Raw genomic sequence first — 14,362 nt, 5'->3', positions numbered from 1 at the left:
TTGTAACAGTGTTACATACACTGGCTCAGTGAATAAAGAGTACAGACTTGAGTAGGTTCTTGTGAACTTCTGTTAAAGTACTACCATCACTGCACATGCTTATGTGATTTAATTGATAATACTAAAATGTTTTGCTGTTAATTTTTAAATTCATTGCTAAAGACTAAACGTTCTGATTTTCCACCCTTTTTATGTTCACAGTCATATTACGTATATACATCAATTTAAATATGTATATCTGCTTCACATTCTAAGATTGGCAGAAATTATGCTATTTGGTGGATGACGTAGTATAGATTGCTTTTGAATTATGCAGTGTCTTGTTATCATGGCTATGCGTTATCTGCCAAAGAACCCAATTCAAAACAAGTAGGCTAGATATTACCTTTTATACACCGAAATTTTGAGACGCTACCACAATGACAGGACTTAGCCTTTGAAGTTTATTTACATTGTCTAATTATAGTCCATCCAAAGCATTTATTTGAAATATATATCTCAAAACTGACCAGTATGTGAAGGTACAAAGTAAGTTCAGAATATATCATCAAACATCTCTCTATCAACAACATTTTGTATTTCTACTGATCCTTTTATTCGACAAAGCTAATTTAATTTATTACAACTCTTGTGCTATGAAATAACTTGCCTTTCAGTGGGCTGTATATCAAATGACTCCACTTTTTCTGCATTTGTGATTTGTTAATAGTATGGACTGAAAATGTTAACGTTTTATCGTTAGGATAAAAGAAGGTGGTACTTTAAATCCCTTCTCTTCTAGAAATATCTAATGTTTATCTTTTGAAATTGTATTTGTAAAACACAATTTTTATTTAAATTACAGCATAAAATTGAGTTTGCTGTCTATGCTTTTCATGTAGCATGTCTTCGATTTTGGTTTGCGTGTCTATTGGTCATCCATAATGATCATAATAGTCTCACATTTTTGTTGCACTGATTCATGCTGCTTTTCTGCTTTAATCTGCTTTATGTGTCTGTCTGCAGCCAGCCCGTTGGCCACCTTTGCAACACAGTCTTAGCTTGGACAGTCTGTCTTTTCCTGAGTTCTCCCAGCGCAACATCAAGTTGTGTTTATGTCTAGAACAGCCATCAAAAACTTATGAGCATCCATTCACTGCGTCTACTTCTGACAGGCTTTTTCCTATGCAGCCTCGGCGCAGGCCTTCTCTGCCCCCTTCAGCATACCGACAGAGTGCTCGTCTGCTTCCACTTTATTCTGACAGGCTGAACATAAATCTGCAGCGACAACTGATGCCTGGAGAATGGAGAAGAGACAAGGGAGAAGCAATGGTTAGGATTCACTATGCAAAGGGAGAAAACACCAACACACACATTGTCATGTAGCTACTGATGGACATAAATGAATCAAATAGTGTTATAAATTGATGATGCATTTTAACTTCTACATCTGATGTATATACTGGGTAGGAGTAATGCACTTTAACTACAATCCTTTCCATTTCAATGACATATTTAATTGAAAAGTCACCATTTTTATTCATTTCTCTTTCTGCCCAGATGTCACAAGGGTACATGAAAACAATCTTCCCTCCATACTTTCTACAGAGAAACACTTCACCTCTGTATATCTCCACAATGGTGAACTGAGATCAGAAGACCATTATGTGGGGAAATTGTGTGTGCAAACTCATTTGCTACCACTCTGTGGCACAATGCCATCAGGACACCCTTTTTTTGCTATACTTGGTTCTACATTCAAAACGTAGATGTTTTGGGAATGACTGGGTGGTGTAGTGAGGTCGACACTAGCCTTTCATTTCTAAGATCTGGATTCATATCCAGTCCAGATTGATGAGATGTATATCTCCACGTCTGTAGACTAAGTGCTGTATATGGAACAAACTTTTTCCTGGTGAGCATAGCTAGGTAACTGCCCTTATTTGACAATAAATTGGCAAGTCATAGCACAACCGATGTGGGAAATTGTAAAATGTTGCACTATTCTGAAGCTGGTGATAAGGCACGCTCTTGCAGCATTAACAATATCCACTTCCCAACTAACAGCCCTGTGGGAGTACCTTCGCCACACAGACTGCAGCAGCTCAAGAAGGCGGCTCACCAACACCACCTCAAGCGCAATTAGGGATGGGCAATAAATGCGGGCCTTGCCATTGACATCCATATCCTGTGAATGAATCAAAAAAGGAAAAAACATCACTCCGCTGTTAATTGTCGTACACATAACCTGGGAGTGCCCAAAATGAATGACAGTTGTATCCTTCATTTTGACGAGTTCCAAATTTTACACACTCCAATAGGTGTGAGGTTGCTTCAGAGAAAATTCATAAACCCACTTCTTGGTACTTACATATTTCTCAGTTGTGATAATGCAGCCAATTCTTTTTTATGAGAAAAAAATCTTCTGAAAACTACCAGTTTCTTTGAGTAACATCCATGCCACTATTATTTCTTCCTGGATGCAGTGGATGACCTAAGTATTCAGTCTAACCTGGCATGTCCATTATGGCTCTCCCTTTCATGGAGCACCTGTTGTAACATCTGTAACTTTCCTTTTCTTTCAATTGCTTGTCTTTTTGTGCATCCATGTATCTTTCATCACTCCTTCCTACTTTCTGATCCTATGAAACTGATGGCAGTAATTTTTCTCTTGAATTGGTGCATGTGTGCAGCTTGCTAATTTTTTTTTCCACCAGCACGAAAGTTATTTAAGGAATGTAAAATTGCCAAGCCGACATGTGTGGTGCATGTGTATAATATATACGGTATAATGGAGTTTCTTTCTCTACATATGATTCAGATACTGGCAGCAGTTAATTTATTGTAGCAGCAAACATTTTATCTGAAAGCTACAGAAATGAATGAGAGAACATGAGAAGATTTAAGGCAAATATTGAACACCAAAATCTACTTTTCTGAACTTCAATTAGTATTTGTTGTCTTATATTCTTGAACTCTTTTTAAGCAGTGCATTCAGCCTGTACTTCCTGTTATCGGCAAGCATTAGTGTTTGTCCTTTTGCCTGCTAAAGTCAGTTGGTGGGGAGTGGTTCTGGTCTATGCTGAATTAACTGATCATAGATGGAGAGGTGATTTTGGTGTTGGAATTGATTTCATCGGCTCTTCATTTAGGAGGGGGGGAAGGGTGGAAATCAACCAAAGTGCTCCTACTTCTCTATAGAGTCATAGAACAAAGAACAGGAACAAAGAACAGTACAGCACAGGAACAGGCCATTCGGCCCTCCAAGCCTGCGCCGATCTTGATGCCTGCCTAAACTAAAACCTTCTGCACTTCCGGGGTCCATATCCCTCTATTCCCATCCTATTCATGTATTTGTCAAGATGCCTCTTAAACGTCTCTATGGTACCTGCTTCCACCACCTCCCCCGGCAACAAGTTCCAGGCACTCACCACCCTCTGTGTAAAGAACGTGCCTCGCACATCCCCTCTAAACTTTGACCCTCTCATCTTAAACCTATGTCCCCTAGTAACTGACTCTTCCACCCTGGGAAAAAGCTTCTGACTATCCACTCTGTCCATGCCGCTTATAACTTTGTAAACCTCTATCATGTCGCCCCTCCACCTCCGTCGTTCCAGTGAAAACAATCCGAGTTTATCCAACCTCTTCTCATAGCTAATGCCCACCAGACCAGGCAACATCCTGGTAAACCTCTTCTGTACCCTCTCCAAAGCCTCCACGTCCATCTGGTAGTGTGCACGTCCATCTGGTAGTGTGGCGACCAGAATTGCACGCAATATTCTAAGTCTGGCCGAACTAAAGTTCTGTACAGCTGCAGCATGACTTGCCAATTTTTATACTCTATGCCCTGACCGATGAAGGCAAGCATGCCGTCTGTCTTCTTGATTACCTTATCCACCTGCGTTGCCACTTTCAGTGACCTGTGGACCTGTACGCCCAGATCTCTCTGCCTGTCAATACTCCTAAGGGTTCTGCCATTAACTGTATACTTCCCACCTGCATTAGACCTTCCAAAATACATTACCTCACATTTGTCAGGATTAAACTCCATCTGCCATTTCTCCGCCCAAGTCTCCAACCGATCTATATCCTGCTGTATCCTCTCACAATCCTCATCACTGTCCGCAACTCCACCAACCTTTATGTTGTCCGCAAACTTACTGATCAGACCAACTACATTTTCCTCCAAATCATTTATATATACTACAAACAGCAAAGGTCCCAGCACTGATCCCTGCAGAACACCACTAGTCACATCCCTCCATTCAGAAAAGCACCCTTCCACTGCTACCCTCTGTCTTCTATAACTGAGCCAGTTCTGTATCCATCTTGCCAGCTCACCTCTGATCCCATGTGACTTCACCTTTTGTATCAGTCTGCCATGACGGACCTTGTCAAAGGCTTTACTGAAGTCCATATAAATAACATCCACTGCCCTTCCTTCATCAATCATCTTCGTCACTTCCTCAAAAAACTCAATCTAATTAGGGAGACAAAACCATGCTGTCTCTCGCTAATACGTCCATTTGTTCCCAAATGGTAGTAAATCCTGTCCCGAAGAATCCTCTCTAATAATTTCCCTACCACTGACGTAAGGCTCACCGGCCTATAATTTCCTGGATTATCCTTGCTACCCTTCTTAAACAAAGGAACAACATTGGCTATTCTCCAATCCTCTGGGACCTCACCTGTAGCCAATGAGGATGCAAAGATTTCTGTCAAGGCCCCAGCAATTTCTTTCCTTGCCTCCCTCAGTATTCTGGGGTAGATCCCATCAGGCCCTGGGGACTTATCTACCTTAATGCTTTGCAAGACACCCAACACCTCCTCCTTTTTGATAATGAGATGACTGAGACTATCTACACTCCCTTCCCTCGGCTCATCATCCACCAAGTCCTTCTCCTTGGTGAATACTGATGCAAAGTACTCATTTAGTACCTCGCCCATTTCCTCTGGCTCCACACATAGATTCCCTTCTCTGTCCTTGAGTGGGCCAACCCTTTCCCTGGTTACCCTCTTGCTCTTTACATATGTATAAAAAGCCTTGGGAATTTCCTTAATCCTGTTTGCCAATGACTTCTCATAACCCCTTTTAGCCCTCCTGACTCCTTGCTTAAGTTCCTTCCTACTGTCTTTATATTCCTCAAGAGATTCGTCTGTTCCTTGCCTTCCAGCCCTTACGAATGCTTCCTTTTTCTTTTTGACTAGGCTCACAATATCCCGCGTTATCCAAGGTTCCCGAAACTTGCCAAACATATCCTTCTTCCTCACAGGAACATGCTGGTCCTGGATTCTAATCAGCTAACGTTTGAAAGACTGCCACATGTCAGATGTTGATTTAACCTCAAACAGCCACCCCCAATCTAAATTCTTCAGTTCCTGCCTAATATTGTTATAATTAGCCTTCCCCCAATTTAGCACCTTCACCCGAGGACTACTCTTATCCTTATCCACAAGTACCTTAAAACTTATGGAATTATGGTCACTGTTCCCGAAATGCTCCCCTACTGAAACTTCGACCACCTGGCCGGGCTCATTCCCCAATACCAGGTCCAGTACGGCCCCATCCCTAGTTGGACTATCTACGTATTGTTTCAAGAAGCCCTCCTGGATGCTCCTTACAAATTCTGCCCCATCCAAGTACCTAGCACTAAGTGAGTCCCAGTCAATATAGGGGAAGTTAAAATCACCCACCTCTACAACCCTGTTACCTTTACATCTTTCCAAAATCTGTCTACATATCTGCTCCTCTACCTCCCGCTGGCTGTTGGGAGGCCTGTAGTAAACCCCCAACATCGTGATTGCACCCTTCCTATTCCTGAGCTCCACCCATATTGCCTCGCTGCATGACCCCTCCGAGGTGTCCTCCTGCAGTACAGCTGTGATATTCTCCTTAACCAGTAATGCAACTCCCCCACCCCTTTTACATCCCCCTTTATCCCGCCTGAAGCTTCTAAATCCTGGAACATTTAGCTGCCAATCCTGTCCTTCCCTCAACCAAGTCTCTGTAATAGCAACAACATCATAGTTTCAAGTACTAATCCAAGCTCTAAGTTCATCTGCCTTACCTGTTATACTTCTCGCATTGAAACAAATGCACATCAGACCATCAGTCCCGCTGTGCTCCGCAACATCTCCCTGCCTGCTCTTCCTCTTAGTCTTACTGGCCTTATTTACTAGTTCCCCCTCATTTATTTCACTTGCTGTCCTACTGCTCTGGTTCCCACCCCCCTGCCCCACTAGTTTAAACCCTCCCGAGTGACGCTAGCAAACCTCGTAGCCAGGATATTTGTGCCCCTCCAGTTTAGATGCAACCCGTCCTTCTTGTACAGGTCCCATCTGTCCCTGAAGAGATCCCAATGGTCCAGATATCTGAAACCCTCCCTTCTACACCAGCTGTTCAGCCACATGTTTAGCTGCACTATCTTCCTATTTCTAGCCTTACTGGCACGTGGCACAGGGAGTAATCCCGAGATTACAACCCTAGAGGTCCTGTCTTTTAACTTTCTACCTAACTCCCTAAACTCCCCCTGCAGGACCTCATCACTCTTCCTGCCTATGTCGTTGGTACCGATGTGTACCACAACCTCTGGCTGTTCACCCTCCCCATTCAGAATGCCCCCTGTCCGTTCAGAGACATTTTTGACCCTGAGATTGATGTCCAGCCATTCCAGGAAAGTAGGCATTTATGGATGTCCGGTGAAGACAGGATGGATTCTGCTTTGATGTACTCCATTTGTCAAGTAGCCTGCCATCATTCAGCATTTGGCCTCAAACAAAAAGGATGATTAGTTATCATGGCTAAGGTACTCGGGGGCACCATTTTGCAATTCAGTTCAAAGCTATATCATAAAATATCTCTGCACCTCATTTATTAACCATGGAGGTAGCAGGAGACTTTCTACCTCAACAGGTGACTTTATCTGGTCAGGTGATTTCCACATTGGTCACAGTTTCTCTTTCCAGAAACAATGTAAGCCTTGTCTGAAACCTAATTATCTAAGCCATAACAACCAAGTTAAATTTGGTTATGTTATAAAAAAAACAGATCTGAAGTCATCTCTGACCAGCCTTCTGCCGGCTTGTGTTGGGGTTTGGATCTAGCCTGTAACCTAATCACACCTCTGTACCTTTGGGCCTAGCTGCTATCCCCTACTCTTTGCTTCAACCAAGTGTACAAAAAGCGCTAGTCTTCATTTAAACCCTTTTCTTCCTTTATAAGTCTGCGGTCTTGATTATGTTGTACTTTTTTCAATTGTTATTTTATAGATTAATTTAATGTTTTTGTCTAGCCAAATTCATAAATCTTCCTGGGCATTGCCATGGCAAATCTAGTCGAGTTTTCAATACAGATATATTTCCAAAGTGAAAGTTGGTGTGTGTGCTGACACAGAAGTAGCAGAAAGGTATAATTATTTTAACGCAACTAGTGTGGAATATTGATTACTATATTAAAAATCGTAAGTCTGCACACATTTTCTTTTGCCTTGCAGCATTTAAAATTCCTGTGTCCACATTTATAGTGGAGAATGGCTGAGTATATTTTACATTTTGTTATTACAATCTTCTGCCAGTATTGTTGCTGCAGAAACCTCCATTGGTGGAGGGTGTAATTATTATCTAACATGTATACATAAGCATGTGGACATTTATAATGGAAACATTAAAATAAGAAAAGAATGTTTGGCTTAACTGGGAACTGCATTCCATCCAATTATCCCCTTTCTCCAGGAACAAACTTCAGGCAGCATATTTGAAGCAATTCTCACATGCAAGTTAATATAGAGGAAGGATAGTTACAAGTTGCACTATCGGAAGGATGTGATTGCACTGAAGAGGGTGCAGAGGAGATTCACCAGGATGTTGCCTGGGCTGGAGCATTTCAGCTATGAAGGGAGACTGGATAGGCTAGGGTTGTTTTCCTTAGAGCAGAGAAGGCTGAGGGGGGACCTGATTGAGGTATACAGAATTATGAGAGGCATAGATAGGGTAGATAGGAAGAAACGTTTTCCCTTAGCAGAGGTGTCAATAACCAGGGGGCATAGATTTAAGGTAAGGGGCAGGAGGTTCAGAGGGGATTTGAGGAAAATAAATTTCACCCAGAGGGTGGTTGGCATCTGGAACGCACTGCCAGAGTGGGTGGTAGAGGCAGGAACCCTCAACATTTTAAGAAGTATTTAGATGAGCACTTGAAACGCCATATCATACAAGGCTACGGATCAAGTGCTGGAAAATGGGATTAGGCTAAGTGATTGGCCAGCACGGATACAATGGGCCGAAGGGCCTGTTTCTGTGCTGTATAACTCTATGACTCTAAGTGAACATTTGACACTGAATTCAGTCAAATTAAATTGCCGAATTGGACCTTTAATTATTTTTAATTTACATCAAGTGAGTACAAAGATCTTCCCTCTGGCTGGCAGTTCATGGTGGCGGGATCCCCTTCTGTAAAGGGACAGGGATCCCAGCTCGTGAATCTTTAATTGAAAAACACCAGAGGATTGCTCTGTGGGGGCCGCCAGCATGCAAAGGCTGGGTACCCCACCTTTTCGGCCTGGCGCCGGGAGCCCCGCCTCCTACACAAAGTCTGGCCCCAAGTTTTTATCACCTGTCACTCCCGTTCTTGCTGACCAACATTTGCTCACCGTCCTCCAACACCTCCAATTTAGAATTTCTCATGTTTAAATGTCTAGCTGGCCTAGTTCCTCCCTATTTCTGTAACCTCTACCAGGCCATAGCCCATCCCCTCCCACACCCTCCCATGCCTGCCAGAAGTCTCTTCTCCTCAGGTTCTGCCCTCTTGTGCATCCTTTCCTTCCTTTGCCTACCCATGCTTCCAGCTGCCTTGGCCCCATACTTTGTAATTCCTCACCGAAACCCCTCTTCCTCTACTTCTTTAAAACACTCATCTTTGACCAACTTTTTGATCACCTCTCCTAATCTCTCGTGCTTAGTCTTGCTGTTCATGTTTGTTACTTATGCCTTTGTCAAGTTGCTTGGGACATACTGATGCATTGAAAATACTATATAAATGCAAGTTAATGTTGTATGTTAAATAGACAGCCAAAATATTGTGGATAAAACTACTTAACACCACTGCAGCAATTAAAACATGGGTAGGTGAGAATCCAATTCTTTGGAAAAACCACTGTTTTTGGCTTTATATTATTAAAATATAGGCTCCTTTGAAGGAGATGTTTAGGCTATCTCAGTAGTCAATGATATTTTAGCATGCCGAAAGAAACCATTCAATACCTTGCATGATACTTTAAAATACATACCTTCTAAATGTATGTATGTTTTAATAAAATTACTTTAAACAGACTGCATTCCTTTCTTGTTAGCCTGTGTTTGCTTCAGCAGATAAACAGACTAAAGGCAGCACAGTTGGAAAATTATCCTTTTTGACCCTCGTCACTGGTCTCCAGTTTGAGTGAACAATTATTACTGCGTTAAACGGGATTAAATTTGCCCACCACTACACTGAATAATTGCAGAGGATGGTGTCTGTTTTCCTGCAAGTGCCACATCTCCGCTTTGACTACATCTGATGAAAATTTAGCTTAATAGCTAATAGTCAAACTTACTTAAAGTTGTAGAGATGTTATTTACACAAATTAACCTCAAGCCTTATAGACCAAACATGGAATATTCCAGCTGTCTAAAATAACCAATTTTCTTTCACACTTAGTGCACTCATCATGTACCTGACCTCTTCCATTATCTGTACAGTACAAGTACTTGTCTCTTTATGTTCAGCTGCAATAATGGATAATATTTACAATGTATTTCTGTTCATTTTTTTTCTACAATAGCCCAGTAGACCAGGCTACCCAAGCCCAAGATCCAGTGATGGTTTTTTTCCAAGTCCACAACACATGGCACAACACAATCATTATCAGGTAAATAACAGACACTGTACCTTGTCTTAAACGTAAGTTAATTAATATTTGGAATAAAATAACACTGAATTATAAATTTTGTCCCCCTTCGTTAGGTAACACATGGTGATGTCATAACTAAGAGTAATGTATCTAAATTTGCTGATGATACAAAGCTTGGTGGAAAGGTAAGCTGCGGGGTGGACGTAGAGAGGCTGCAAAGAGATACAAAGAGACAGGTTAAGTGAGTGGGCAACAAGATGGCAAATAGAGTATAATGTAGGGAAGTGTGAAGTTGTTTAATTTGGTCGTAAAAATAGAAAAGCAGAATATTTTTTAAAAGGTGTGGAACTGGTAAGTGTTGGATGTTCAGAGAGACTTGGGGGTACTCATACAAGGAACGCAGAAAGTTAACATGCAGGTGCAGCAGGCTATAAGGAAGGCAAATGGCATGCAGGCCTTTATTGCAAGGAGATTGGAGTACAGGAATAAAAAAGTCTCACTAAATTGTACAGGGGCTTTGGTGAGACTGCACCTAGAATACTGTGTGCAGTTTTGGTCTCCACATTTAAGAAAAGATATACTTGCACTGGAGGCAGTGCAGTGAAGATTTACTAAATTGGTCTCTGGGATGAGGGGGTTGTTCTATGATGAGAGGCTGAGTAAATTGGGCCTATTAGAAGAATGAGAGGTGATCTAATTGAGACATACAAGATTCTGAAACGGCTTGCTAGGGTAGAAGCTGAGAGATTGTTTCCGCTGGAATCTAGAACAGGGGGACACAGTCTCAGGATAAGGGGCCGATCATTCAGGACTGATATGAAGAGAAATTACTACACTAAAAGGGTTGTGAATCTTTGGAATTCTCTACTCCAGAGGGTTGTGTACGCTCCATCATTGAATACATATAAGGCTGGGATAGATAGATTTTTGGGGCGGGACTTTACCAACCCCTCGGCGTAGTGGATTGTGGTGCGGAGGCACGTAAAATGTTTGTGGGAGCAACCCGCCACAACCCACGGCACAGAGAAGGCTCTACCGGATGTTAGCGACAGCGACGAGGCCTCGCTGTGGCACCCCTGCCGCAAAGCCCTTATTAAAATATGGAAATGAGGTTACTTAAAATGCAAATGAACTTACATGCTGCCAGCGGCCGTCTGATTTTACGACCGCCGATTGCAATTCACGCACCTTCGGAACTCTGTACGGGTGGGAATAAAATAAATGTCTATCAGTTTGGCATATAAAACAACAATTGGGGGCGGTTGGAAAAGGGCCTCCTTTTGATTTTTAATTTAAAAAATGTAAAAGGTAATTTCCCTTTAAAGATTCATATCTCTCATGAAGGGCTTTAAAAATGGCGCTTGCGCAGTGGCGCCGGATGCCATTGCCGGGGACATGGTGACTGCCCCCTCTATCGCATCGGGGGCAGCTGCTCCACCCCCTCCATTTAAATGAGCCCCTGCACGTAATATAGTGGGGGCTCTGTGGCAGCACCTCTGTGTCGGAAGGCCACTAACTTCACAGCGTGCCACTGCGGAGCGCAGCGCACTGATAAAATTCAGCCCTTGGCCTCGCAGGGAATCAAGGGATGTGGGGAGCAAGCAGGAAAGTGGAATTTAAGCCCAAGGTCAGCCATGATCATATTGAATGGTGGAGCAGGCTCGATGGATTATATGGTCTACTTCTGCTCCTCTTTCTTGTTTTCTAACATTGTTACTTCCCTTCAGTTGACCTAGGACCAAATTCAGTGAGAGTGGTGATAAGTTTGATATTTTGAGTGGATTAGTTTTGGTATCGTAACCTAGTCTACAGCAAAGATAAATATAACATGGAATTCTAAATTTCCCCAAATGTAGCACCTAACACTTAAGAGACCATAGACTGAGAGTATGGTATATAATAGCCATTCTGTTGATGTTGGTTGTCATGGTATATTGCCATAGGAACACTCTCACACATGATTTCCACAGAATGCCAAGGAAAAAAGCATCTTTTTCCAGCACTAATTGTCCCTTACTTATTAAGGGTGCCTAAAAGAAAGACTTCTACTTCCACTCATTACAATGAAAGTATTGTAGTGTGTTACCAGCATAATGGAAATATAATGTGTTATATACCAGCCCTTAAGGAAAAGAAACAATTGGCTCAGAACGTAAAATTTTAAGGAGTTCCAAGGGTACGTTTTTTATATAATCTACTTCAATCTACTTAAAATTGTATTGTAATTTTATTGCAGCCAACTAAACATGTATAACTATAGTATTAAATTCTAGAATTCACTGTTTAAAATTCCATGTTCTCTTGACACTTGTGAGTTAAACTAATCTGTGGATGTAGTTCTGAAGATCATTCCAGTCAACTGTGTTTATTAACAGGTTTCTGGATATACTGGTTCACATGGAATTTCATCCATGCCTGGAAGTATATATACTGCACAGGCAAGTGTGTTAGATGCTCACGATTCCTGGAATCACCATAGGCCTCAGGATATTCCAATTTGGCCACAAAATCTGGAGGTAATATAATTGTGTGAACAAGATATCCAATGCAGTGAAGCTTAATTGGAATAATACTGATAGCTTACTGTAGTTCTCCTTCGAACATTGCAGTGGTTATTGATGTTTACTTCTTTAAAAAAACATTAAGTCATGGTGGACTGTTTGAAAAAATATTAGTCGATTCTAATCCAGATGCTAGCTAAACATCTCTTGAATTTGACAGAACCAAAGACTTAATGCAAAGCATTAAGGTAGATAAGTCCCCAGGGCCTGATGGGATCTACCCCAGAATACTGAGGGAGGCAAGGGAAGAAATTGCTGGGGCCTTGCCAGAAATCTTTGCATCCTCATTGGCTACAGGTGAGGTCCCAGAGGACTGGAGAATAGCCAATGTTGTTCCTTTGTTTAAGAAGGGTAGCAAGGATAATCCAGGAAATTATAGGCCGGTGAGCCTTACGTCAGTGGTAGGGAAATTATTAGAGAGGATTCTTCGGGACAGGATTTACTCCCATTTGGAAACAAATGGACTTATTAGCGAGAGGCAGCATGGTTTTGTGAAGGGGAGGTCGTGTCTCACTAATTTGATTGAGTTTTTTGAGGAAGTGACAAAGATGATTGATGAAGGAAGGGCAGTGGATGTTATCTATATGGACTTCAGTAAAGCCTTTGACAAGGTCCCTCATGGCAGACCGATACAAAAGGTGAAGTCACATGGGATCAGAGGTGAGCTGGCAAGATGGATACAGAACTGACTCGGTCATAGAAGACAGAGGGTATCAGTGGAAGGATGCTTTTCTGAATGGAGGGGTGTGACTAGTGGTGTTCCACAGGGATCAGTGCTGGGACCTTTGCTGTTTGTAGTATATATAAATGATTTGGAGGAAAATGTAGCTGGTCAGATTAGTAAGTTTGCGGACACAAAGGTTGGTGGAGTTGCGGACAGTGATGAGGATTGTGAGAGGATACAGCAGGATATAGATCGGTTGGAGACTTGGGCGGAGAAATGGCAGATGGAGTTTAATTCGGACAAATGTGAGGTAATGCATTTTGGAAGATCTAATGCAGGTGGGAATTATACAGTAAATGGCAGAACCCTTAGGAGTATTGACAGGCAGAGAGATCTGGGCGTACAGGTCCACAGGTCACTGAAAGTGGCAACGCAGGTGGATAAGGTAGTCAAGAAGGCATACGGCATGCTTGCCTTCATCGGTCGGGGCATAGAGTATAAAAATAGGCAAGTCATGCTGCAGCTGTACAGAACTTTAGTTAGGCCACACTTAGAATATTGTGTGCAATTCTGGTCGCCACACTACCAGAAGGACGTGGAGGCTTTGGAGAGGGTACAGAGGAGGTTTACCAGGATGTTGCCTGGTCTGGAGGGCATTAGCTATGAGGAGAGGTTGGATAAACTCAGATTGTTTTCACTGGAACGACGGAGGTGGAGGGGTGACATGATCGAGGTTTACAAAGTTATAAGCGGCATGGACAGAGTGGATAGTCAGAAGCTTTTTCCCAGGGTGGAAGAGTCAGTTACTAGGGGATGTAGGGTTAAGGTGAGAGGGGCAAAGTTTAGAGGGGATGTGCGAGGCAAGTTCTTTACACAGAGGGTGGTGAGTGCCTGGAACTTGTTGCCGGGGGAGGTGATGGAAGCAGGTACCATAGAGACGTTTAAGAGGCATCTTGACAAATACATGAATAGGATGGGAATAGAGGGATACGGACCCCGGAAGTGCAGAAGGTTTTAGTTTAGGCAGGCATCAAAATCGGCGCAGGCTTGGAGGTCCGAATGGCTTGTTCCTGTGCTGTACTGTTCTTTGTTCTTTGTTTAGGATCCTTCGCAATATGGTCCAAGAAAATAAGTATTGGATATTTTTAATTGAATTGTAAAGCAGTAATAAATCTGAGCTCAGATGATATCATTACCTCAAGTGCTGTGATTGGATTACAGTATTAAATTCCCCACTTATCAAACTGTATGTAATTAGTTTTATTAACTTTATT

At 42.3% G+C, this 14,362-nt stretch overlaps 1 protein-coding gene across 5 annotated transcripts in view; it reads left to right on the top strand.

Moving 5' to 3' along the window:
• Positions 1 to 14,362, top strand: part of LOC137369804 (focal adhesion kinase 1) — a 717,355-nt gene that overhangs the window by 633,572 nt on the left and 69,421 nt on the right. For all 5 annotated transcript variants that reach the window (XM_068031302.1, XM_068031301.1, XM_068031300.1 and 2 more), the window contains 2 exons: positions 9,795 to 9,881; positions 12,239 to 12,379. In XM_068031302.1, the coding sequence (XP_067887403.1) occupies positions 9,795 to 9,881; positions 12,239 to 12,379 (228 nt within the window). The remainder of the gene's footprint in view (positions 1 to 9,794; positions 9,882 to 12,238; positions 12,380 to 14,362) is intronic.

The sequence above is a fragment of the Heterodontus francisci genome, chromosome 5 (assembly GCF_036365525.1).
Source record: "Heterodontus francisci isolate sHetFra1 chromosome 5, sHetFra1.hap1, whole genome shotgun sequence".
NCBI lineage: Eukaryota > Metazoa > Chordata > Chondrichthyes > Heterodontiformes > Heterodontidae > Heterodontus > Heterodontus francisci.
This window is presented reverse-complemented; position numbering and strand designations above follow the sequence as displayed.